General features: G+C 42.0%; 1 protein-coding gene across 8 annotated transcripts in view; it reads left to right on the top strand.

Moving 5' to 3' along the window:
• The first annotated feature begins 3972 nt into the window (after nt 1-3972).
• RAPGEF2 (Rap guanine nucleotide exchange factor 2) overlaps nt 3973-27966 on the top strand; it is a 307277-nt gene continuing 283283 nt past the window's right edge. For 4 of the 8 annotated variants that reach the window (XM_073341476.1, XM_073341481.1, XM_073341478.1 and 1 more), the window contains exon 1: nt 3974-4589. In XM_073341476.1, the coding sequence (XP_073197577.1) occupies nt 4521-4589 (69 nt within the window). In that variant the 5' untranslated portion in view covers nt 3974-4520. Of the gene's footprint in view, nt 4590-27966 lie in introns of all 8 variants that reach the window. The other 4 variants (XM_073341482.1, XM_073341483.1, XM_073341485.1 and 1 more) reach the window with 3 other exon arrangements.

A 27966-nucleotide genomic window follows, 5' to 3' on the forward strand; every position in this document is an offset into this window, starting at 1 on the left:
ATGTCCATATGTTTTCTTTTACATGGCTATTGATTTTATTATAATTATTCTTTTACAGCTGGGCTATTGTTAGCTGTTAAGTTCTGTTGTGATCTCTGAGGAGAACTGTTTTGCAGACTAGCAGCAAGAGAAATGCTCAAAGTGAGCCTGACACGGGCCTCTCTGGTCCTGAGGTGGATGAGAACATTTTGAAGCATCTGCATTAAATTCTAAATACGTCACCTGTAGACATTGAGTAAGTTATCACATTTTAATTAGATACATTTATTGTTGTGTACTCAGAAAAGTAGTGAAATATATTTAGATATGCTTCTCCAGTAGTCCCAGCAATTCCCATGCCTAATTGTTTATTTGTGGGATGATGGAATTTTGCTATACGCCTATAAAATGTTCGCTATACAGTTTAAATAACGAGTGTTGAAAAAAATTGTCTCATTGAAACCCAATACTGTTATGACTCTCAAATACTATGGTAATAGACACTATAAAACAGATTAATCACCAAAGTAAAATATTTAGCGACTCTGTTAAAGCTATTAATTTTAAGCTTACTAATGACAGTTGTATGTTAAAATAGAGTGGGTAGCTTTGTTTTGATTTGCATATCATTCTACCTGCATGTCAAGCTATTCTGCTTGTAACATACAAGAATCAGTGCACTCTCACATGCTTCAAGAACAGCGCCAGGGAGTGTTTCATATGCTCTTGTGGCACTTCCACTATGTGTGAACTTCACAAAGAGAATTTCAGCACTCTGGCTTGATGGTAGGTTGCTCAGAAGAGAAACTGGCACTTTCACATAGTTGCAGCCTACCTCATTAATTTGAAGGAACAATATATTTTTTCTGTTGGGGGCGGGGTCTGAGGCATATTTAAAACTAATATTTTTAGGGAGTAGGAAATTACATTTTCGTCTTGTCAGTTTAAACAACATCCTGTCTTTTTAAGGACTAACTCCACGTGCACTGAAAACCAAGGAGAAGCTGAGATTTGGAGCTACCTCCAGTTGCTCCAACACTCTAAACAGAATCCTTTACATTGGCCACAAAAGCATTTCATTAAACTGGGAGTATATGGAATCAGGCCTCAAGACCCTAATTTGTTTACTTTTACAGCTCCTTCTATTGTAAAGACCTGTATGTAGAAACTGACTAGGTTTAGTAAATTTTCCCTGTGAAGCCACAGACTTCTTAAGCAGTCAGTTCTACCTAAACTAGCTTGTAAATTACAAGAACGGTGTTAGTTCACTTTAGGCCCCAAAATTAGGTTTTGTAAAAAAATAAGCTTTTAAATAAATTTTCATTTGCTTAATTTTCAAAAAATTAGAAATAAACATTACTCTATAGTGTTTGCAACTTAAAAGGTGCAAACTTGTGTTAGTGTTTGAAAATCTGCAACTTTAAAATTTTTAAATATTTATAATAACAGTGTTTACATCACATAACACAGTAGTGAAGAATATAAATTGCATTTGGAAAGCAAATCCATTGAATGGTTCTACATTGCTGAAATTATTATGTATAATTAACAAGTATTATTTGTTAAGCATCTGTGGTATGCTCAATGTTATGGTAAACACAAATAACATCAGTCCTTGCTGTAAGGACCTCATAGTTTAAAAGTCAGGCTCCTATAAGACAAAATTCATTAGGGGACCCAAAGAAAATTAAAACATTACACTGTTTTTCTTTCTCTGTTCTTCTCTTACATAATGGGGATGTAAAGAGGACATTTGGCTGATGCTGATTACCATAGAGACGAGTGACTAGAGTGGCCTTGCCAAAGAAATTTCAACCAAAACTTAAAAAGTATTTAGGCATCAAACTCCCATTGAAATCAATAGGAGTCAGGCGCTTAACAGTCCCCTGTGAGCCTAAGTTTCTGCTGGTCAGCATTCACAAAGCTGCCTGAAGTCCTGATGCCACCATCCCCAGCTACCAAGCAGCTCAGTGTTCTTGTTCAAGCTGAAACTTTGGAGGCCCAGAAGCAGGATTCTCAAACTGGGCAGGGGAATGCCTATCTTGTTAACAGGGCAAAATCCATGCCTAAAACTGGTCAGACCCTAAAGCAAGCAGCCTGGATACAGGCCACAAACGTAGCACACCACCAACCCAAACAGCCGCCAATAGCTCAGGAAAGTGTAGTGCAAGTGTAAGAGAGATCTCAACCATGAGCACAAGACAGATTCGGCTACTAGAGCATAGGCTACTTAAGTGGCAGACCTGGTTTAGGAGAAGGTCTATAGATGAAGATTCCAAGCAGAGAGAGGTGCCTACCTCTGGCCTGTCAGCCAGGTGCACCAGGCCAGCTGCTTAAACACCTAAATCCCTCTCCCTGGCATTTCACTCCTGCCTAGTTTATGCAACTCCCTAGTCAACGTACTAGCTTCTGAAGATCCCTTTCTTGTGACCAAAAAGAAAAGGAGTACTTGTGGCACCTTAGAGACTAACCAATTTATTTGAGCATAAGCTTTCGTGATCTACAGCTCACTTCATCGGATGCATGAAAGCTCACCAGAGCTTACGCTCAAATAAATTGGTTAGTCTCTAAGGTGCCACAAGTACTCCTTTTCTTTTTGCGAATACAGACTAACACGGCTGCTACTCTGAAACCTTTCTTGTGACCAACTCTTCCCACACATTGTATGGGGAGCCTAGGCTTCTAATCTGGGGCTGAGGATTCCACTTGGTGTCAGGTGGAGCAACACCTCAATACCACTGAGGTTGTGGGCTGAGGTAATTGTGGTGAATTGGGAAAAACCATGAGGATTTGGTTTAGATAATAGTGGGCCCCTGCTGAAGATATTTGTCCATTTGTTAGCAAAGTTTGCAATTTGGGGGTCTTGTTAGATTCCTAGCTGCTTTTAGATGATGACAGCAGCAGCATGTACCTCTGGCTCCTATTAGAAAGTCCAACCGTTCCTCTGTGACCTGCCTTCTATAATCCATGGAGCTAATCTTATACAATAGTTCTGTGGTATACTGGAAGGGTTCATGCACTGGTGTGTGAATAGTCACAGATTGAAATCCCTGGCAGTTCTCTTGAATAAGTAATCAACATTCTTTGGCCTTTAAGCTTTTAATCATTAGGATACTTTACTGAGAAATGTGGTGCATTCTCTATCAGTTGAAGTCTTTAAATCATGACTTTCTAAACAATATGCTATCATCAGAAATTATGGCTTGATGCAGATATTTCTGAATTAAATTCTAAATCCTGTTAAATGTAAAACAAACTAGATGATCATAATAGTCCCTCCCAGCCTTGACAATCTATAGTTTTGCCATGGCTAAAATGGATTATTGCAATGTCCTCCACATTTGGCCACAACTTAAATCCATCCATGAAATGAATATGGTGCAGAGTCTGACAATATGCTTCTATAGCTGGTTATGCCACATTACAATCTCCTGAATAGGTATCTGCACCTTTCACCTGTTGGTTTACCAAGTTAAGGGGGTGATTTTGCTGGACAAACCCTTAGTCCTGCCTTTGCCAGAGATGGCCTCTCGCCCCAGGGGGATCCTCATGGGGAGACTGGTGGCTCCTAGTAGGGGCACTAGGCTTTGAAGCGTGCTTCGCATCTCGTTGCCCGGAGTGGCCGCACGCACGGCTTCCCTGCCGGTGCGTGTGTCCTGTGGGAGGGAGGTGGTGTCCAGGTGTGACGGGTCAGGGCTCGGTTGACAGCAGTGCCCAAGAGCGAGGGGGCTGAGCTGGGTGGGCCCAGTACGGGAGTCGGGGGTACTCGGGTGCGGGGGGGCTGGACAGCTGTATGGTGACCCGGGCCCCGAGACCCCCTAACAATAGCGGGCGGCGCCCGGCAGGGAGGTGTCGGCCGAGCGCTGAGCCCAGCCGGGCCGGGCCGGGCCGGGCCGGGCCGAGTCGGGGGGTCGGGAGCTGGGCGCGGCCCCTCCCCGAGCGCTGCTGCTGCTGCTGCCGCCGCTGGCCGCTCCCCGCCGGTGTGGCTCGCTCCTCACCATGGTTGCAGCAGCACAAAGCCGCCAGCGCAGGAGGCCGCTCCCCCCCTGAGAGCCCGGCCCCGCCCGCGCCGAGCCAGCCACCTCCCCGCGCCCAGCCGGGAGCGCAGCCCCGCAGCCCCCGGCAGCCCGGATGGGAGGCGCCGGCGGGGATGCAGCAGCCACGGAGCGGGACGGCGGAGCCCAGTAGAGCAGGAGCCGGGAGCCGCCGCCGCCGCCAGGCGCCAGGACAGTGGGAGCCCCCGGGCCGCTCTCCCCGCTGCCGGCCGGGCTTGGCCGGGCGGCGGCGCTGCTGAGTCCCGGCGTTTCACCCCCAGCGGCCGCGAGCCGGGCCGGAGCAGCGAGAGGCCGCGCCCGCCGCGCAGCGACAGGAGCCGGGACCCCGCCGGGACCGAGCCCGGCTTCCCACCGCCGCGCGCCTTACGGGGCCGGGGCTCGGCGCAGCTTCCGAGCCCGCTCCTCACCCAGCGGGAGCCGCGGCCGGAGCCCAGACAGGAGGCGGCGGGGCCGGGGCGCTGCAGTCCGGGGCAGAGAAGGGGCGAGATGGCGTCGTACGTGGATAACAGCTTCCGCCAGGCGGTGATGAAGAACCCGGCGGAGAGGAGCCCCCAGGTACCTCCTTGCTGCTCCCACCCCCTTGTTCCTCCCTCCCAGCGGCCCGGAGAGGAGCCCCCGGTACCCCCAGTCCGCCCCTGCTCTCGCTCTCCCGCGTACTGCCCCAGAGGGGAGCCCCCAGGTATCTACTCACCGCTGCCGCGGAGAAGAGCCCCTACATCCTTTGTTTATCCTCTCCCCTTTCAAGAGGAGCCTAATCTCCGGAACCTACCCCCATTTCCCCCCCCCCGGATAGGAGCCCCGAGGTACAGGCAGGTACGACCTGACCTGTGCCCCCTAGGTACTGCACACAGGGGCAACAGGTACCTATTTCCCTATACGTGCTTCCAGGTATGCGGTTTTCCTTACTCACCCCCCGCTCACCCCGACCAGAGCCCCCAGATAACGAATCCTCCGTTCGCCAACATTTCCCATAGCTACTTCTTGTTTGTCTCTCTCACACCGCACGCACATCTCATCTGTTTCTAGTACTCGTTTCTCTATCTGTACATACACATACTAACTAATCTGTTTTCAGACATCTCTAACCCCCTTTCCCACTCACGGGATGGAGGAACAGTCTTATTCATTCACAACCAGCACTAGTCTTAGGATTTCTCTCCTTCTCTTCTCTCCCCCCCCCCAGTAGTGTTGTTATTTGTTGGGGTCTCACATCCCCTTAATCTGTCCTTCCATTCCCACCACCTCTATCTTTGCCTAAAATTGGGCAGAGAACCCATCTGTGTGGTCAGACAGCAGCAGAGGAGAAGGGGGAGGGCACCTCTTTGGCTGTGAGTTTCATAAATCCTGAAAGCTGACTCTGTGGGAAACACTCAGATTTAGTAACTGCTGCTATGTTTTCCTCTTTTCCGTTTGAAAAGTATTCGTTTTAAAAGAAAACACTATTGTGTTAACAGAAACTTTGAATACCATAGTGTGCATAGGAGTGCATGATACAACATATTTACTGTTATACAAACTTTACTCAGCCAAAATATAGATGTATAGGATTGCTAGCTCATGGAAAGAGAAGAAAATGTTTTGAATACATTTTTTTTATATTGCACAACTGAGTGGCCTTTTATATTGTTGGCCATTAATTAACTGAGGTTATATATCTGTTCCCAATACAACATAAGTACAGTAGTTGAATGCTGGAATTGAATTAACTTTGTACATCTATAGCTCATTACAGCATTACTGGCCCATACATTTATAAGAGAGGTGAGTGTGGTATTTTTGGCAAATCTCTGCCTCCCAAAAATAGGGTGAAATTCTTGCACAGTAGTATGGGAGAAAGATTTTTGAAATACTTGAATCAGGCTTTACTTGGGGATGCAGTTATGTGTGTGTGTATGTGTGGGATAAATAAAAATTGATGCGGTCATTTGCTCCTGCAGGATTGAAAGCACACACAGCTTTATAAACATTAGAGACAGAAGGGGAAGAAAATGTGTAAAAATGTTTTGACTGTTAGTTGTTTTTTTTGAGTCACGTTAAGGTGAGTGAGTTCTTTTTGCTTTGGAGTGGTGATTGGATGTTTTTGCTGCCAACCATCTAAACACAAATAAGCTTTATTCTGATCCCTATGTCAAGCTGTAGTTCAGTAGCTAATGATTCAAGGAGTTACTTTGCTCATTAGTTGCAGTGCCATCTGTCCTGTTTTCTAAAGATTTGTCCTGTTTCTCTAAGAACTCTGTGTGTCCTGATCTTAGTGAGGGGCTTTATTTTTAATTACCATGGTTACTTATGATTTTGCGCATATGTATGTATATCATAGTTAGAAAAGGTGGTCCTGATTATATGAAAAAACATAATCTTCTCTATTTCATTCTAGAGCAAAGTCCTTTTATTATGATGAAACTAAAGTTGTGTTCCTGTGTCCTTGCTTGACCTTTCCAAATGTCTGTTACAGTACTTGTCTTAAATGTTGGCACCAGTATGAAAGCCTCTAGGTATCAGAGTAGCACAGTTACTGAAAAGTTAGATTTGGAGACAGAGTGCTATTTCAGAAGGATACTATTTGTTAACGTAGCAAGATCCCTTGTTCTGTAAGAAGCTTAAATTCCAGTAATGGGAGTCAGACAGGGATGTCAGAGATCTTGGGAGAAGATTATAAAAAGACTGTCAGTTGGTCAGCCGCAGGGATATTGGCAGTTGCTCAGAAATCAGTCAGGTAGTGGGCCTTCAAACCAGCCTGTGAGAGACAAAACTTCCACTGTGACAGTTGTATATCTGTGCCAAATAAAGTGAACTGTTAAACTTTCCTGTGTCCCTGCCAATCTGTTTAAAAAAAGAAAAGGGGTGGGGGGAGGGGGAAGAAATGACTCAGTGAAGACACTAGCATGAATGCAGGGGGTAGAGCCAGTGTGAAGAACACTGTGTAGAAAGCTAAATCCAGAACACCATGATTGTATTAACACTGCAAAACTTCAAGTATCAGTACACCAAAAGCCTGCTGTACCAGTCTACACAGAAAGAAACCCTAAATCCATTAGGCTCTGACTGGCCAAAAGAGTCAACAAATAAGATCAGATCTATGGGAAACATGCTGTGTTGGCAGTGCTGGAAGTCTTTGAGGCTGGTGATCAAATGTGCTGCTTATTGCTTCTGGGGAGAAGGCTCAAAAGAGGAAAATTCCTTTATACTTTTTAGAATGTTTAATGTATTTTTTTTTTGAGATTTAGATATTTAAACTTATTATCTTTAACAGTAGTTGTGAGTCAAAGACTTGTATTTTGAAAATATACACCTTCATTTTCATCTGTGTTTTTCTGAATTGAGTGGATTGAGGGTTTTTTTTTTTAAATTTAAATTTTTCTTTTTTCCTTTCTGGGAAGGATTTACTTCAGTTTAATCTTAGGGCAGACTATGTGGCGATGAGTAAGCTTCTTTCTTGAATTCTGTACTTTGCAGTTAAAAAGCAAAACTTTAAAAAGCAGTGTTTTTACCAAGCCATAAAGGCCTTGGTCTTCCGCTTTTTGTCTTCCCTAAATAATAACCCAGATTTTTCCAGAAAGGTAGTCATTTCATTTTGTTTTGAGGACTGTTCAGATATCCTTAAGTGGTATGATTCTGACTGTAATGAAAAAGGGTTGGGAGGAGAATGTATACTCTCTCATATTGACAGAAATGTGCATGGAAGAGAATGTGCATAGTCAAGGAAGCATCTATTGGTCATATTTCTTTGTTCCCGTCACTGCTTATTGAATATATTTGTGTTTTAACAAGCACTTTCTCTATATGACCAACTTCTCCTCCTTATTCTGTGACATCTGTAATTCTGCATTTGACATTAGTGTTTTGCCTTCAATTATGGTGATGTAAATTTACTGTTATGACTTCATTGTGAGTTGAAATGAGAACAGAAGACTGCCCTTGTTTGAACACACAGCTTTGAGAACTATTAAATATGATTAAATTATGAAGTGGGGGGAGTCAGTGAAATCTTAGAACCTTTTCTCAGTGCAGAAGTCCTTTTCTAATTTGGACAGATTTTAAAAGGTCCTCTCGGAGCATTGCTCCAGAGGTTATTGCAGAAAAATCTTTGACTTATGTTGTGCGGGAGTGTCCTTGTTTACACAGTGGGTATTCAAAGCCTATCTAAATTATTCTAGTCAATGGAGTGCTGTATCCTAGTTCACAAAGAATTTTAGGGCATGGCTACACTTGCAGATGTAGAGCACTTTGAGTTAAACCTGCCTTCGGAGAACGCAGTAGGAAAAGCGCTGCAGTCTATCCACCCTGACAGCTGCAAGCGCACTGGCGTGGCCACATTTGCAGCACTTGCAGCAGCATTGGGAGCAGTGCATTATGGGCAGCACCTCTTTCCATTATGGCGCTGTGGCTTGTGGGAAGGGGGAGGAGGGGCGGGGCATGGCATTCTGTGTCCTTTCCCAATGCCCCGTGATGCATCGGTTTGCATCCCAGCAATCCCTGTGCTTCTGTCCACATTTGGCGCCATTTTTCAATGTTTTTTATACTGCACACTCTGTCTTCCCTTTCGGTCTGCGGGAATGGAGCCCGAACTGCTGAGGAGTATGCTGACGAGTCTTGCCAGCACGTCACGTTTGGTAGTTGAGTTATTCCTTATGATACAAAGTGACAGTGAGGGCTCCGACGATGATATTGACTTGAGTAACGCATATGACACGAGTTTGCTTGTGGCATTCATGAACATGCTCACCACCGTGGAACACCACTTTTGGGCTTGGAAAACAAGCACTGAATGGTAGGATCACATCATCATGCAAGTCTGGGATGATGAGCAGCGGCCACAGAACTTGCGGATGAGAAAAGTCCCATGAAAGTGGCTGTGTGAGGAGCTTGCCCCCAGCTTGCGGCGCAAGGACACGAGATTGAGAGCTGCCCTGATGGTGGAGAAGTGGGTGGCTATATTGCAGTCTGGAAGCTGGTAACTCCAGACAGCTACTGATTGGTCTCTAACCGGTTTGGAGTGGGAAAGTTGACCGCTGGAATTGTGTTGATGCAAGTTTGCAGGACCATTAATCACATCCTGTTCAGAAGAACCGTGACTCTGGGTAACATTCATGACATTGTGGATGGCTTTTCACAAATGGGTTTCCCTACCTGCGGAGGGGCGATAGATGGTGCACACATTCCAATTCTGGCACCAGCCCACCTAGCCTCAGAGTACGTTAATTGGAAGGGGTATTTCTCTATGGTTCTCCAGGCACTTGTGGATCACTGTGGGCATTTCTTTGACATTAATGCAGGCTGGCTTAGAAAGGTGCATGATGCACGCATCTTTCGGACCACTGGCCTGTTCAGGAAGCTGCAAGCCAGGACTTTTTTCCCAGACCAGAAGATCACCATAGGGGAAGTCGAAATGGCCATTGTGATCCTTGGAGACCCCGCTTACCCTTTAATGCCGGGGCTCATGAAACCCTACACAGGGAGCCCTGACAGCAGCAAGGAGCAGTTCAACAGCAGGCTGAGCTGGTGCAGAATGACTGTGGAGTGTGCTTTTGGCTGTTTAAAGGGCCACTGGCGCTCTCTGTATGGGAAGCTGGACCTGGCTGATGACAGCATCCCAGCGGTTATCATCCGCATGCTGTACCCTCCATAACATTTGTGAAGGGAAGGGTGAATGATTCACTTAGCCATGGAACTCGGTGGTTCAACACCTAGAGGCTGAATTTGAACAGCCAGAGAGCAGGGCTATTAGAGGGGCCCAGCATGGGGCTGCAAGGATTAGGGATGCCTTGAGGGAGCAATTTGAGGCTGAAAGCCACCAGTAATGTCTGGTGCCCTGCACGGGAGTGAAGTGCAGTGGTTCCAATGTTAGTAGGAATCTGCGACTGCTACGCTGACTTGCAGTGCCTGTTTCTTTCCTGGGCTAAGGTATCTTTTACTTTATGCAATAATAGTGTTTTCAAACCCAAAAAACCATTTATTGCAAAGAAAACCCATTTATTGCAAAGAAACACAACTGCTTGGGAAACAGAAAGGGCACGGGGATGGGGTGGGGAATGGTACAATCACAGATTTGCGTATGTCCTGTTATCATACTCAGCCTTCTTGTCTGGAGTGCTGTGCAATGAGTGCTGCGCTTCAGGATAGCTATATTCCATGGTGATGAGGGTTGAGTGCAGTGGGTAAGGGTCGTAGGTTTCAGGGCTGGGTGGTGAAGCTACAGGTGTTGGAGGCAGCTAGTGGCGGTTAGGAACCTGGATGTTGGGGAAAATGGGTTGGAGGTGACATGAGGGCACAAGGGAAAGAATTGTGGGACAAGGGCTTTGGCGGGCGGGGACGGTAGTGCTCCGCCTGCATGGCTACGAGCACCTGGATACAGTCCGCTTGGCGGTCCATTATGCTTATCAGCCGATCCGTGCTTTTCTGCTGGAGCACCACGCTTTTGTGCCGGCGCTCCTCATTCTGCTGGCGGATCCTCCTTTCACTGTCCTGCCACTGCTTCGCTTTTTGGTTTTCATTACTTGAATGCTGCATTACTTCATGCAACGTCTTCCTTGGTTTTATGTGGCTTCTTTCTGATTCTTTGGAGTCTTTCAGCCGGTGATAACACGGATGTCTGAGATCTCAAGGTTGCATTTGTAAAGGCAAAATGCAACACTTAACAGAGGCAGCATTGTTCACACCAGAGAGAGCAATGATTCTCCTGTACTTAAGGGCAAGCACAGTCTACACAATAGCATAATTTGCCCATCCCCAAGCGAGTTCACATAACCCACGGGAGCTCCAAAATGGTGAGTAGGCACAGGGTCAAGTGTGACTGATTGTTTCACGGGCTGTATTGTCCTCTGGGTTTCTGTGCCTTGGGGAGAGCCAACAGCAGCAGGGGGTCCCTACACTGAACACTGTCCCCACATTTTCCACAGGAGTTCGTCCTGGAAGGTATCTCGCTACTGAGGGTGATTTGAGAAGCAAGGGAGGGTCTTCTACTGCAATGCAGCTTCTGCCCTGGCCCATATGCAGCTTGCCTGTATGCACCAATGGTCCCCCCGCCCCTCATGGCACAGTGACATGGACAAGTTAGCCTTACTGGGACAAGGACGACAGTGGCTCTCCCGAGAAACCTGCGCAAGTGCATTGCCCAAGTTCTGGATGGGACCTTTGAAGAGATCACTGAGGCCAATTACCGCGATGTGAGGGAGCACATCAACGCCTTATTCCGCATCTAGGCATGTATGCAGCCCTAACTCTCCTCGCCCCAAGAACGTGCACCGAATAACTTCCTTCCCAAAATAAAAAGCTGCTTACTGGGAACCTCCTCTGGTGTTTTGTCCTTCCCCAAGCACCAGCTGCTGCGACTGGCTACCTTCTTCCTGGCTTGAGAACAGCTCCTGGCTGCATGCATCTAGGGATTCCGGGGTGTCTTCCTCCACCTCAGCACCCTCACTCCTGCTTTGCTGGTCCTCCTCCTGCCTTGTTGAACTGGGCTCTGAAGTGTCCATGGTGGTACTCGGAGTGGAGGTGGGGTCGCCCCCAAGTATCGCATCCAGCTCTTTGTAAAAAAAAGGCAGGTTGCAGGGGCAGCACTGGAGCGGCTGTTTGCCTTGTGGGCTTTGCGGTAGGCATTCTGCAGCTCATTCACTTTAACCCTGCACTGCAGTGCGTCCCGGTCATGGCCCCTTTCCATTATGTCCCTTGATATCTGTCCGAAGGTATCGTAATTCCTACGGCTGGAGCGCAGCTGGGACTGGACAGCTTCCTCCCCCCAACACTGATGAGGTCCAACACCTTGCCATTGCTCCATACTGGGGATCGCCTGGCGCATGGTCACCTGGAAAGATTCGCTGAGAGCACTCCACGCCTGGCTGAGCAAATAGGAAGGGGATTTTCAAAATTCCCAGAGAATTTAAAGGGCGGGTCTGATGGTTGGTCACTTGAGGGCAGGGCAGTAGAGTTCAAAGTGATGACTAGAGTGACTAGAACAGGCATTGGGGGACACTTCTGGAGGCCGATCAGAGCGCACTAACAGACCAGGGCGTCCACACTGGCACTGCGGCACTCCAGTGGGGGTGCACAGAACGTTATTCTACTCACCGAGGTGGAGTACCAGCTGTGTTCTAGCCGCGGAGTCAGAGCGCTCTACGTGCTTTGCCAGTGTGGACGGGTAGTGAGCTAATGCGATCTAACTCGCAAGTGTAGCCAAGCCTTCAGAAAGTAATAAAACCCCAAATGCATATGACCAGTTGTTTTACATGTGCATTATTCATTGTGTCTGTTGCATAACAGAACTCTTCTCTTATGTAATTGCTTTATTAAGCTATTCATGTTGTTTTCTTTGAAGGCTTAAATAGAAAATTTGGTCACCAAACAAGTTAGTTAAACCTCTACATGTTAATTAATTGCAAACAGATATTTGCCCCCAAGCTTTATATTAACAAAGTGATTTTTTTTTCAAAACCCTTTTTATATTTGTGGCTTCAAGCCTTTTGAAAACAATTTCTTAATGGTTTAATAGTTAAGTAAAAATAGTTGAGTGAAATATTATGCTATTTGCAGCTAACTGTGAAAAATAAAAGTCCTCTTTAAAAAGAACTTAAAACCTAAACTACTTGCTTTTTACATTACCGTTTCTATATGATACATGAACTAATGAGTAGAGTGGTCAGATGTATGTAAATTGTTAATTTTTGCATCATTTTACTTAAATCACCTACAGTAAGATTAGAGCTGTGGGAAGAACTTGATACAAATAGTTCCTAGACCCATTGACAAGTTGCTAAAGCACTCTTCTGGAATTCGGCAGTCTGGTAAATTCAACAAATTCAGTACTAGAATAATTAATAGCAGAGGAGTGGCATTAGCAATATGTTTTATGTTGGAAGGGGAGGGCTATCTAGTTACCCATAGCTCAATACCAATGACATCTGTTAATGTCAGAGTACCTCAAGACAGGATGCCTCTGTCTGGGAGATAATTCTGTTGCCAAATATTTGAGAGAAACAATGGTTTAACTATAGGAGGTACCTATATTTGTTCCAATTAAATTTTCAGCTTGTTCTCCAGTAGCATTGTCTATGGAATACAGCATTCTTTTATCTGGTAACTGATGAAAGAGTTTAATTGTGTGAGAACTCATTTATAGAGGACAGACATGAACATTCACTTCTTGATCTAGCATTGTTGCTGAATCATTCCGAATGAGTGTAAAGCTGTTTGTGGTGCGACGTGGTCATAGAAAACAAGTGCTTTCAAATGGTACTATATGTGGTGCTTGGTTAAAAGGACCAAGGTCAGATATATTTTTAAAATGCAGATCTCCTATCCATCTTACAAATGCATTTGAAGATTAAAACTAATTTTTAAAAAAGCATTTTTTATTTTGCTGTCTTTTTGCATTTGTCTTAGCTTGGACAACAACAATATGCAAGTACAACTATTGTTTAGTTAATTTTGCTTTCAGGTTCTTCTGCACTAGCAACATGCTGTGAGGGTTGGGTTGCAAAGACCTCAGGAGAATGACAGGTTTCAGAGTAGCAGCCATGTTAGTCTGTATCCGCAAAAGGAACAGGAGTACTTGTGGCACTTTAGAGACTAACAAATTTATTAGAGCATAAGCTTTCGTGGGCTACAGCCCCCTTCATCGAATGCACAGAATGGAACATATAGTAAGAAGATATATATGTGTTTGTGTGTGTATGTATATATATATAAATATAAAAGCTGGAAGTTGCAGGCTAATTAGTTAAGATGAACTATTATCAGCAGGAGAAAACAACTTTTGTAGTGATGATCAAGATGGCCCATTTACAGTCTCTCTTCAAACCCAAGTTAATGGTATCTAGTTTGCATATTAATTCAAGCTCAGCAGTTTCTCGTTGGAGTCTGTTTTTGAAGCTTTTCTGTTGTAAAATTGCCACCCTTAAATCTTTTACTGAGTGGCCAGAGAGGTTGAAGTGTTCTCCTACCGGTTTTTGAATGTTATGATTCTTGATATCAGATTTGTGTCCATTTATTCTTTTGTGTAGAGACTGTCCGGTTTGGCCAATGTACCTGGCAGAGGGGCATTGCTGGCACATGATGGCATATATCACATTGGTAGATGTGCAGGTGAGCAAGCCCCTGATGGCGTGGCTAATGTGATTAGGTCCTATGATGGTGTCACTTGAATAAATAAACTGTCCACGTATAAATAAATTTATTAGTCTCTAAGGTGCCACAAGTACTCCTGTTCGTTTTTTCTCAGGAGAATGTTTACATTAAAATATATAATGTATTTTTAACCATCTTTTAATGCACTTGGGCAGTTGGAAATGAAGAGAGCCAGCACAATGAGCAGCAATGTAACGTTTGCAATTTGGGAACCCCTAATCTAAGACATTAAGTGTAGCACTTCTCTTTCAGAATAAAAATGCAGAGTAATTTGTAAAAAGGAAAAAAATAAAGGTAAACTATAATTTACATAAATATTTATAACATGAGTATGTTTAGTCCTTTAGCAGTGAAACAGTGATTCCATTGTTATTCAGTCTGGCCTGTTGCACTTGCAAACTTCAATCTTGTCCAGTGGCAGAATGAGAAATGTAGTGGTTTCACTTACATGATATATACTTCAAAATCTCTGAACTGGATACAATAAAAGTAAAGCAAAAAAAGCTTGTTTATAAAGATTTCTGGGCTTATACTTCATGCCAGTCTGAAACTAGTAAAAAGTTAATATGGATCAAATAAAATATTCTTTCAATAAATGGCTTTTGTCAACTTTTAGTAATAGTGGTGGTTGTAACTATAAAATTTGTGTGATTGTTAGCTCTTTGATATTTGGGCTTGGTTGGCAAGGCTTGAAAAACTGGTCATGCGCTTGCTTGCTGAAGGACTAAACCTCCTAGCCAAAGGTGGCCATTTTTATTGTATTTTATCGGAGCCCAGAGGAACAGGAACTGGCCCTGTTGAGCTAACTGGTATTCAAATTCATGGGAAGATGCAGTCCTTGTCCTGAAGTGCTTAGAATTAAATTACTTACACCTAATAAGTGGGTGTAATAAATACAAGGAAGGGGAGGATAAGGAGAACAGTGATAAGGTTACATAGGTTAGCTATGTGCATAACTTGATGATTCCAAGACGTTTCTTATAGGCAGAGCTGGTAGCAATGCCTGTAGTTAAGATTGTCTTCTACTTTCCATTAAAAGCAACGGAAAACAGAGGCTTACATGTTAACTGCTCAGAAAATTGTGTTGGGGAAAAATAGGCAGCTCTTGTCAATGTAATGTTCCCCCCACCAAGTTTCTTTGAAAAGTCCGAGCATCTCAAGGGTGTGTGACAGATATTTGAAGTTTGGCAAGAGGGTGTTCCTGGGATAGGAGAAGTGGTTAGTGCTGCTTGTGATCCGTGAAAATCACCAGTTGCAAATGTTCAGAGCAAGTTAAAAGTTGGCTGCTAAATCACTGAACACCCCAGGAAACCTCTCAGGAGACCAAAAGTGTTGTTTTAAAATAAAAATTGTCAAAACTACCTATTTTTCACTACCATTGCTCTTGGAAATGGCTAAAGCACTCTTGCTCAAAGCATCCCCCCCCCCCCAAATCAACCTGAGACAGAGACCAAGCATGCAAAACTTTTTTTTTTCTGAATGGTTAGTTTGTCAAAACTAGAGGTAAGTGAAAACCAAGTTTTCATGGAAAATGTTAGAACAACTTTAATTATAAATGTCTACTCTGCCTATAATGACTCTCACTGGCCCTTTATTTCACTTGATCATTTCCTGTAAGAATCATAGGAGAAAGTTTGTCTTAAAATCACTCCTCTACATCAAATACTTCATTAGACTAGTTCAATGCATAATAGTCAGCATGGAAGAACATGGGAAGGTTTTTATAGGAACCATGAACTAGGTGACTGAGGCTGGTATTAGGCGCCTGGGGGAAGTGCTCAAAAAGATATGGGATGCTGCACAAATGCTCTATGATGGGGCCTCAACTCAGATGATGGATTGACAAGACTACTCAAAATATCAACAGGGTCTTGCATAGAGGAGGAGGGAGCGAGAAGTGGCCTATCGGGGGTTGGGATTGTGGGTATGACTTAGTGAAGAGGGGAAGTTAGTGTTGGTTGACTAGGAAGTTGATGGAAGTGAAAGAGAGAATGAACTTGTAGCAGAACATAGTAGTAGTACTTTTTCCAGGGGGTTTCACTGGCATGTGAAAGGGAGTTGGAGGGGAGGAAGAGAAGCGTGGGGGGTAGGATAGATTTTTGAAGAGGTCCAGGGTGATGGAGATTGTGGAGCAGGAGGAATCAGCAATTGAGTCAACAGAGCATAAGAAAAGAGAAAGTATGGAAGAGATGGTCCAGAGTGGCAAAAGTCATAGCTATGAAAGGGGTGGAGACTGGAGAGGCATGAGATGCACGTGTGGAAAATCTGATAGGAAAATGCTTGGATGGGATAGGAGTATGTGTGAAGGGAGGAGAGCGGAGTTGGAGGGATTTGTTCAGAGTTGGAGGGTGGAATTGGAATGGGAAAGAAGTAGCCTTTTTGGGGGGGATGAACTAGAACAAATATTAAAATACCTCAGTAGTGGGATCTTGAGGCAGCAGTCTGCTGAAAAGTCTAATTCCTTACTGGCATGTTGTTCCTAGTTGGTGAGTGCAGTCCCTGGACACTGCTTGGGGTTTTTATCTCCAGCATTAGCCGCTATTAGGTGTCTTATAAACTTGAAACTCTATGCCTTCCTAGCTTCTAGAAGGGAGAAAGAGCTCTTCTTTTGCCTCATCTGTCCTTCAGAGCTTCCTGGCTGCTGTGAGGAGGTTGGGATTGTTATTCTGCCAATTTGTCTTTTGGCGTGGTCCTCCACTATGAGTAGTGGTCCAGTTCCTTCCTCAAGTTTCCCCCAAGCTGCAGCAATATGAAATGAACACGATTCTTGACAGTTTCAGTGCTGCCCATAGGGCCCTCAGTAGCAGCAGTGAACTTTACTTTTCTTCTTCTTGTTAAAGCTAGTGGCATCAGCAGCATGACAGAGGAGCTGTCTGCAGACTGACATATCTACAGTTCGTAGTAAGGAACTTTTGAAACCCAGCTTCCCTTCCTGCTCTTGCACTTAGGTGGACTCAGGAGCGAGCAGTTTGTATTTACCAGGGTACAAGCTCAGGAAGCAGCTCATCAGCCCAAGCTTTTTATGTTTGCTGTCTCAACTTGCATCTCAGATTTGGGAGCATGTGTCCCTACCCACAGAAGTGGCAATGAATACCTGCTTCCCTCCAAACAGCATCAAACCTTCTGGTGAGCAAGGGGAGTAAGTGAACAACCAGTAAAAGGGAAACCTGAATGAAAAGGGAGAGAAAACAAGACCGGAGTGGTAATGGGACAGGAGAAGAGAGAACTGCAGCACAAAAAGGTTGTTGTATTACCATTGTATTACTGGGATACCAGTTGGAATCTCAATCTCAAGACTCATGCGGGAATGATAAATTTGTAGTAGTAGTGGAAAAATCAGTTATGGGCAGAAGAAATTACCAGTTTTCATTCCTGTCTGCAGATAGAACTAGCAGTGGGGAAAAATCATAATCGGTTTAACATTTTTTTTGCTCACTGTGGGAATAAAATTGAAGCCTGATGCATGTAAATGGCATAATGCTTACTGTAGCACAGTTCTGTGTGATTTTTTTCTCCAATGACAAACATCAGCTCTTGATATTTCTTATGATTTTTTTTTAAAAAGTGTATGTAGGCTTCTTTAGCAAACGTTACCTAGCAAGTACATTTATTCATTGGCTGAGAATAGCTTTAAATCCTTTTTCAGAAAAGGTAGTCTTCTAAGCCTTTATAAAATCCAGTGGATGAATTGGTTGTAACAACTACTGTTCTCAACTTCCAGAACTCTTAAAAGCTGTTTGCTCAGGTGAATTATTGGTAAGTGATCTCTGCTCATTTTACAAATGGCTTTGTCATTATAATTTAGGTTTTCATAACTCACTTTTTTAGGGTAAAAGTGCAACTCTGTTCAGTTGATAGCTCTTAAAACCATCATACGTACACTGAACAGTCATTGTAAGAACTTAAAATGACTTTTAATAAATCATTTTCTGTAATCATATATAGTATCTTGCTCCTGAGAGAAAATTATTGCAAACGTGAAAGTAATTTTTACTTGGTTGCACTTGGGAACCCTTTCCTATAGAAGACATCCCCATTTTGGTACCTTACTAGCCAAGGAAAAGTTCTGTTAATGATTTTTAATTATCTAGAACTAGATGTTAATTCATGGCAGGGGAGTAGAAATGGTCTTTGGAAAAGGAAGTTGAGTATGCAAACCATATGTATTGTTTAGTTTGTATCATGACCATGAATTTTTAATGTAATTTAATTTTTTTGTTTTAATGTTCTAGGTTTTTAAAAAGTATTTATAATATTGCATTCTAATAACATTGAAATGGGAAGTGGAGGACCATTTGTCATTTGCAGGGCTAGAGGTCAAAAGTTCTTATCCCCTACCCATTTTGTCTATCTATATTTCATACTGTTTCAGACATCCTGAATGTGAACTGATTTAATGCTACCTTCTCAACCATAAGTGATGGAAATTTGCTTTAAAAAATAAAAGCTTGTATTCTGCAGAATCTGTGTTGTCATGTCATATGCTCTTGTCAAAAATGCCAGTTGTATAACGGCATAACTGAAAAATATAATTCTAATACTTTCTCATTTCAGAATTTTGGGAAACTTACATGTGTAAAAATGAAAATGCATTCATGTTCATGAATCTTCAAAAAGTTTACAATAAATCAATGTTCAGATGTACAGTAAATGACAAATTATTGGCAACTTTTTTCAATATGAAATTTGGGGATTCTTCGTCTCCATCATGTAAATAAAATTCTGAACCTAGACCTTTAGAAATATGATAAAAATTTACTATACAAATTCAGGTCAATAGTTGCATCTAAGAAGTTGGGTGTGTGTATTCTTGTAATTATAATGGAATTCTGGTTATGCCCTTTACTTTGGATGGGTGATGGATGCCTCATTTGCATAATGTCTTAGCCTGATTCAGCTGTTCCTGCCCAGGCAAAATTCCAGTTGACTTTACAGTAAACTTCCTCACAAAAGAAGTGAAGGATCAGATGACTAGGTGGTAATGCAATTGTGGTGTTTTTTAGAGTGAGGTTAAAATATATATTTTTTACCATCTCTTCACAGAAAATATAAACAGTGGTCAATATAGTCTGAAGGTGCTGTTCCCAAACATACCCTAAGCAGAGTGAAAGTGACTTGATGCATGGCAATTTCACTGCTGCCCCAAGCCTTCTGAACAGCAGTAGTAATGATGAACAATCTCTCTTTAATTTCACTTTTTCATTGGACAAATCATTAGAGAGGAGTGCACTTGAAGCAAGTTCATTTTTGTATTTTCAGGAGGATAAACTTATGTTTTTCTCAAGAATCATCTAGTCCATCCATCAGTGTTTGAACCAACTGTCATCAGGGGTGGAAAGCAAGGAAACTTGGTTTGCAATATATTTTTCAGTCAGAAGGCACCCATGTGCACTAATGATGGGCATCTAATAAGTACTTGTAGGAATTCTATATGATTTGAATATAGTATAATCTATGCTGTGTTAGAAGATCTATGATAGACCTGTATTGACATGGATTAAAATATGTAACGTGTAGGATATGGCATACTAGAGTTGTGTATATCTGATAGCCAAGTTCCTTGTTCATTTTAGTGTTTACAGGTATTTTTAAAAATAGAAAAGTAGTAGTAGTAAGTTGGAGGCATTCTGGAGAGCATCTTGAGGGAGACCGACTTGGAGTGTAATTTGATTTTTACTGGCATGCAAACAGAATTAACGTACAAATAACCACACATGTTGATTAAGGGAAATCAGATCAGTATCCTTTAAGTCTAGAAAATACATCCTATACCATGTTGTGTCTAACTTTGAAGACTATTACAAGACACTGCTGCTAAAATCTTGCTTAGAGAATACTCTCTCTTAAGGCCAGAATTCCCTCTTCCAAACAATAACCTTACTAAAATGAGGATTAACAATACCTCGACAATGTACGAGTAACAAACACCAGCTTGAACTGCTGGGTAGGTTTTGGCTACCTTTGTGAAAGGGGTTTCAGTTCAGAATATAGTGAAGAAATACTGGATGAAAGAAACACATCAGAATAATCAGGACTGAATGTTAATTGATCTGAAAGGCAGATATTAGTCTTTAAAAGTAAGCAGGTACAGAAAAATATATGACAGTCTTTGCATTTCATGTTGCCTGTACACAAGGCACAATGTACGAATACAGACTAACACGGCTGTTACTCTGAAACAAGGCACAATGTACTTCATAGCAAGTAAGGGATGTAGATCTTGCAGCAATGTACATTGTATGAGTGTGTAGCAAAAATCTCAATTCTGTGATATCTTCAGGTAAACTTAATATATAGGATTGAATTATTGACATGAATAATACAATTAGTTCAGTAGCACCTGTTTTGATATTCAGTTTATTTTACACCAGCCACACTTTCAGTATGTTGAAGGTTATCATCTTTAGGTTTCAGAGTTAACCTAAACAAATGAGACAGCTCAAATTTCTCATGGCTGTTTCAGGTTGCTTGCACACTCTGAAAACACCACTGCATCAGTTTACGTTCTGTTCCTCTTTTCAGGGTTGTCTGCACAACCACCGGGGTAGAAACATTTTAAAAAAATGAAAATTGAGACTCTGGAGCACTGTTTTGGAGCAGGGAATGATATCAGTGGCAAATTCCACAGGTGTGTAATACACAGGACCCTGCCTATGTGAAATAAATTGACCTTTGTTTAATTCCTAATTGGCAGGTATATGTATTACACAAACCACAGACTGTCATGGTTGTTTGCCATCTCTTTGGAGACAGCAAAGACTGAATGGGTATGGAGATGTGTGGTCCCCCCCACAAGTCGCGGTTGGAATACTGTGAAGAAACTGGCACTGTTGCTGCCCAACTGTGGGAAAACATAAACCTCTAGTCTCCAGAGCTGTCGATCCAGCACTTTCACAAAGAAATTTTTAAAAAACAGCGTATTGGTTATGCCAATAAGAACACAAGCAAAGAAGTTGAAGTTATTACATGAGGGAATTATGTAGAAGCCAGAAACATGAGTTTTCTGTGGAGACTTGCTAGGGATATTGGTCAGGTTGTCTGATGTACTCTGACTAAATCCCTCTTTACTGTTTGAGATGCTAAGCAGTTTACTGAACATACTTCCTGCTAAGGAGGAAATGAACATTCATTGCACAGTACGAATGAACAAACTAGCCTAAACTTACTCTAAATTAGGAAGAGAGTAAACCTGTTATACGAAGATCTCAGAATGAGAGACATTTGACATTGTATTTAGAGCTATTGTATACGTGCTTCTGGATAACCTGTTACTTACAGGAGCTCTGTTTTTAATAAACACAGTACAGATGTCGGCAAATTCAATGTGTGTGAAATGTGCTGGGCTGACTGTCCTGAAGATCGAAATATTTTATTTTATAGACAACATCAGTATGTGTGAAATTCCTACGGGATAGCTCATGCTTAAGGCTTCAGCTAGCTACCTGCAGGTTAGAAAGAGATTAACAAAAAAAAATCTTTTTTTTTGGGTCTCGTTCTTCTGAAGCATCAGATACGATCACAGCTGGATATGGGGCACTGGGTGGGGTGGGCCAGTGGTCTGACATGGCACCAAGTATTCTCTCTCAGGTACTTGGCTGTCTGGTTCTTGCTCACATGCTCAGAGTCTAACTGATGACCATATGTGGGATTGGGGTTAGATTGGCAGTGACCTTATTTTTTTTGTCTTCCTCTGCGGTGTGTGGGTGAGGGTCACTTGCCTGGATTTCTGAGTATATCTTACTTATTTCTCTGCCATTGCAAGGGTCTCAGGCATTGGTGCTCCTTGGTCCCTCCTGTTATCTGCTTATGACACATATGTCTAGTCTCCTTTGTGATGTAATACTTTGGTCTAATTTCAGTTATTTGGTTTCGTGTGTGGGTGGTAGGTGGTGTTGATGGCCTGTGACACACAGGAGATCAGATAAGATGGTTGAGTTTCCTCTTTTGGCCTTAAACTCTATGACCCTATGAATTGGAATTGGCACTGGTTTCTCCACGCTGCCCTACAAACCTGATTTGGAGGGATTGCTTTCTGGAATGAGAGGGTAGCTAAGTTTACATCCTCATTTCTTGGCTTCTCTGCAGAAATTTCCTGCAGTGGGCCTGTTAGTACTGGTGCTTTGTTTTTGTGTGTGTTCATTTAAGAATTAGGCTGAGAAAATAGTCATTGGACATAGGCCACTGAATAGCCATCATGTGGCAATAAATTTTAGTTACTACTGTGTTGGGTGGATTTGACCTAACTAATTATGGAGACTGTTCTGTTCCCTGCACTTTTATTAAGGTAGGTCACTTGATCACTGCTGTCTTCTTTTTGTTTTTTTGGAATGGGTAACTATGGAGTAGTCAGTATCCTAGGGTATGTCTACTCTGCAGTTAGACACCTGTGGCTGGCCTGTGCTAGCTGACCTGGGCTAAGGGGTGCAGGCTAAGGGGCTGTTTGGCTGGTGTAGACGTTCAGGCTCAGGCGAGATCCTGGATCTAGGACCCTATGAGGTGAGACGCTCTGGTACCATCCTGAGCCGAAGCATCTACACTGCAGTTAAATAGTCCCTTAGCATGAGCCCCATGAGCTGGCATGGGCCAGCCAGGGGTTTTTAATTGCAGTGTAGACATACCCTTACTTCCTCCCAACTCCTCAAAATACCATTGAAGTAGGATTGTGTAACTATTTTAAAGAAGGTTTCAAAGTGGTAGCCGTGTTAGTCTGTACTGGAAAAAACAACGAGGAATCCTTGTGGGAGTCACTTTAATTGAATTGTCTCGTTAGCACTGACCCCCCACTTGGTAAGGCAACTCCCATTTTTTCATGTACTGTGTATATATACCTGCTACTATACACTCCTGTCCTGATAATGCTTGTCACCTCCAGAGAAAGGGAAGTGCCTAGAAGATGTAAAAGGAAACTTAGTTTGATAGCATCCTGTCTGGCAAGAACTCACTTACCAATAGCTGGGATGTGAAATCCTTACTTCTGTATTGTTTTGTCATTATAGTTCCCACTTTGCTATTGCTGAAACCTGTTACTTTGCTATTGTTTGTCTGTATAATCTCTGTCTGGTTCTGTGATTGTTTCTGTCTGCTCTATAATTAATTTTGCAGGGTGTAAACTAATTAAGGTGGTGGGATATAATTGGTTACATAATCATGTTACAATATGTTAGGATTGGTTAGTTAAATTTCAGGAAAATGATTGGTTAAGGTATAGCTAAGCAGAAATCAAGTTTTACTATATAGTCTGCAGTCAGTCAGGAAGTGGGTGGGTGGGTGTGTGTGTGGGGGAAATGGGAACAGGGAATGGGGGTGGGGAAATTGGAATCATGTTTGCTAAGGGCAGGAATGGGAACAGGGGCACAGGTGTAAGGCTCTGTGGTGTCAGAGCTGGGAAGGGGGATACTAAGGAAGGAAACTGGAATCATGCTTGCTGGAAGTTCACCCCAATAAACATCAAATTGTTTGCACCTTTGAACTTCGGGTATTGTTGCTCTCTGTTCATGCGAGAAGGACCAGGGAAGTAAGTGGGTGAAGGAATAAGCCCCCTAACAATAGCCGTGTTAGTCTGTACCGGAAAAAACAACAAGGAGTCCTTGTGGGAGTCACTTCAATTGAATTGTCTCGTTAGCACTGACCCCCCCCCCCACTTGGTAAGGCAACTCCCATTTTTTCATGTACTGTGTATATATACCTGCTACTAGGGTGACCAGATGTCCCAATTTTTGGGTCTTTTTCTTATGTAGGCTTCTATTACCCCTGAAACCTGTCCCGATTTTTCACATTTGCTGTCTGGTCACCCTAGCTGCTACTGTATTTTCTACTTCACGCATTTTATGAGGTGGGTATTAGCCCACAAAAACTTATGCCCAAATAAATTTGTTAGTCTCTAAGGTGCCACAAAGATTCCTCATTGTTTTTATTTTAAAGACGGTTACACAAAACCAGAATATGCAGCATCTCTGTTCTGTACTCAAGAAAAATCACCAGACCACTAAGTATTTTGGGGAACGATATCAAAATTGTTCTGAGATGGTATAATGGTTCCAAGGAATCTTCATTTGGTGAGCTAAGGGAATTTTGTGTGGATTGAATTCCCACTATTTAACAGTTCCCCCTCAAAAGTACTGAGAGAACTAAGCATGCCAAACATACCACCTGAATCTGTAAATTGAATATGTAACAGAACTTTTTCTCCTTGTTTTTTCCTCACTCTTGCATCTAGCCTCTCTGTTCTATTAGTGTGGCCTCTTTGAGCTCCTCCTCCTCCTTTTAAATAATCTCCCCATTATGATTTTCTGGCTTTAATATTGTTTCATCCTGTTTAATTTATACCTTTTTTGTTTTTGAGTGCAATAGATGAAAACTGATAAATTGATGATTTGGAAGAGGGTCTAGAAAGAAAAGTAGGAAAGTCTTGTTGGCTGACTGTTTACTTCTGTACATAATACATATACATGAAAATGTTTAATGTCTGTGCTGAAAAGAAATCTTTTATTTTTTCACAAATTCTTTCATAGTACATTTTTCATAAAGTATTTACAATTTTTTCTTTAAACAACAACAAAAAAAGTCCACAATATGCCGTGAACTGTTTTTGTGTATTTTAAGTTCTCTTTTATGGCATTAAAGTAGTATGGTAGATAAACTAGCGTCAGTATTCTGTTAAGGGAATTTAACAGTTTTGCGTGAGAAACTACTATAATGTGACTTTTGTGTATAGATTTTTATTGGTATACTGTTGTATTTTAACAAATGTTCTTCAATATTATGTCATATGAAGAGATGTGATTATAATGCAGATGTATTTTTCTGTATTAAAATTAAGACTAAAGTCTGGTAGAAACAAAACATAATAAGATGTTTTTTGAGTCTCAAAGTCCAAGTGTGCTGTAATAATTGAACAATTACAGGTATACATTTTGCTTTCTGCAAGATATGATATGGTGTACCTTTGTTAGTAAGTGAGTTGAAAAATCTACGAGGACTGTCTGCTCTTAAGAGATTTGGCAGTGCAGGTTAGGCACAGTGAGTACGCAGGCATATATGCTCACACTGTAAAGAGTAATAGTTACTGTTAATAAATCCTGAACAGAGATTAGTTTGTTTAAAATAGGTCTACTCTAATGATGTCCCTAAGGTAAAGAACTGTTTTTATGTTAAGTACCCATTTCTGTTAAAACTGCAAAGTGATGTATGTTTTCATTTAAGTGATTATATAATTTAATAAAATATTCTGTGTTTTGGGATAGATTCTTATCTTAAAAAAATCTTGCTAACAGCAGCTTCATGATGTTTACATTAGAACATTAGTTTATTTTTAGGTCTGGTACCTCAGTATTTGTCAGCCAAGTATTGGCTAGTCAAAGTTCTTCAGTTGTTATAATGCAGTCCAGAGTTGACTTGCCTGAATTGTGCATAATTAAGCCTGATGCATCAAGGAGAGTTTTAGGCTGTTGGGAAATGCACAGACGGAACTATTCAGTCTTCGTAAAGTGTACAAATAGGTAGAAATATAGATTAATGCAGTGTTCATTTAATTGTTAACTCAAATAGTTACAGTACATCGAATTGAATTAATATGGTAAAATGCGTATGCGTGACTTATAGGAGGCTGCTGTAAGTTTCCTATGAACGCGATGGGACCCAGAGGGATCGGGATATTGTTAGTCACCAGTACTGAAACATATGTCTAAACCAAGTGGCTCCTGAACAGTTCAGCCTATATTGAGAAAATAGTGACCATATTGTGCAACAGTGTTTTGGCTGCAAAACTCATACTTTTTTTCCCCTTGTGCATCTCTGCAATATAACTCAAACAGAATAAAGATAACATTGCAAGTTTTGCCTTAAACAGCCTCCAAGATTTATAGTAGATTGATTTCTGGTCCTCACATTTCATCCCTTTGTTTGTGAGCAGTTGTTTTCCTTCCCTAACTCGTTCTAGTTATAAATGTCTTGGATGTAGGACATACCTGACAACTGGGATCAGGAAATTGCCTCCTCCAGAAATGGTACTTACGTTTGTCACAAGGGCCTGTCCATCTAGAAATCTTCTCGTGTGGAAGCCCAAACCTTCAACTGCACAATAGCTGACCTGGGAAGTGAAAATGGTGTACAAAAGACATGGCTGGTTTTTCCTCTAGTTTTGCAATCCTAACTTTGATGTTGACATGGAGACAATAAGACAGCTGTCTGGTTAAATGCAGAGGCCACAATTTTATTTTAACTTAAACTGTAATTTAACTGATTGAAGAGTGTGCTCTCTTGAACCTCCACATGTCCCCCAAAACAACCTACCCCTATCTCCCAGGGCTATTTCAGTCCAGATTTTCAGCTGGCGACAGTGGCTTCAATGTATTTTAGTCTGGATGCCACAACCCTGCCTTTCTCCCATCTCCCTCCATATAAGAAATAGGAGAATGAGTGCAACAATTTAGTTCTAGACTTGAAACCAGACCTGGATGCCAAAATTAAAAAGGTGAAAATACCCATAGAGCTCATTGCGAATACTACCTGCAGGAAAAAATCCCTTTCAGGTCCTCAAAAGACAATTGGTTGAGCCCCTGGCATTTTGGAGATATAGCATGTCTATCTGAAGGCAACCACATTGTGTGAGTGATATGGCTGCCTTTGGCCCAATGAAAACCCCAGTGAGCAGGGAGAATTGAGTGTTCTTTTTTTATTAAATTATTGATATGCACCCCCCAAAAAACAAACAAACCAATCCCACCATTGTCATCTAAGATTGTGCAGTCTCATTATGTTGTATAGCTGAAGTTGTTATTTTTGTGCTACCACCCACGGTGTGCTTGGAGCTTTCCAAACACTTAAGGAAGGTCCATGCTTTGAAGAGCTCATAACATGGAATATAATGGTCATTTCCATATAAATTCCACAAGCCTCTTTCTATTTTCTAATCTAATTTAAACTTTTAAAGATTATATTCCACAAAAAACGCTTAAAGAGAACCTGGCCTTTCTGATGTACTTGGGCCCAAAGATAACGTGAATGAAAGCTAACTACTTTAAAATTGTATCATTGACCTGTGATTTTTAAAAAGTTGGTGAGTACTTCATTTAACCCTCTGGAGTACACAAGTGAGATTAGATATCTTACTTTTTCTCCTATTGCAATTCATTATTGATAAATTAGTTCAAAACCTACAGCAGGATGAAACATCAGCAAAATTCAAAATAAATGTCTTTATTTTAAATTTGAAATAATTTGCTGCCATATATATTGTTTAGAACTGAACTTTGTTTGTATTTTCTACTGTGGAAAGTTGCCTAAGTATGATAAAATCCAAATGAGTGCAATCTGTGTATTTAGCTGTTTTCAGGAAAATTAATTGATAGTTTAGTTTATTTTCTAATGCATATTTGAATTTGCAGAGTTGTGTAAGAGATGCTCATCGATCCCTGTTGGAACATATAATTGAAAATTTTCTTAGCTATTAAGTTGGCAAGCATAGTCAATTTTTTTTTAACTTTAGTCCAAGTGGTAGTATAATATTCATTAGAGTTAGAAATGATGGCTGTTTTGTTCATTGTTGTTTCCTGAAGACTACATTTTCTAAGGTTTCTCTCTGCAACCCTGACAGTGGGTATAAACTTTCTAGCAGGAGAAGGAACAGGAAAGAGAGAATCTCTTTTGACATCATTCTCCTTATGATAGGAGGCTGGCTGGCTGATCCTGTTCATTTTTTTCCTGTATCAACTGCAGGAGGAGAGTAGACTCCTTGTTTTTTAGCATTTTCTTTGGCACCTTGCCCTTCCCCTCCCCTGTTTAATATTTTCCGCTGTCAAGGTTAGATTACTGT

Source organism: Lepidochelys kempii, chromosome 4 (genome assembly GCF_965140265.1).
Source record: "Lepidochelys kempii isolate rLepKem1 chromosome 4, rLepKem1.hap2, whole genome shotgun sequence".
NCBI classification, from domain to species: domain Eukaryota; kingdom Metazoa; phylum Chordata; order Testudines; family Cheloniidae; genus Lepidochelys; species Lepidochelys kempii.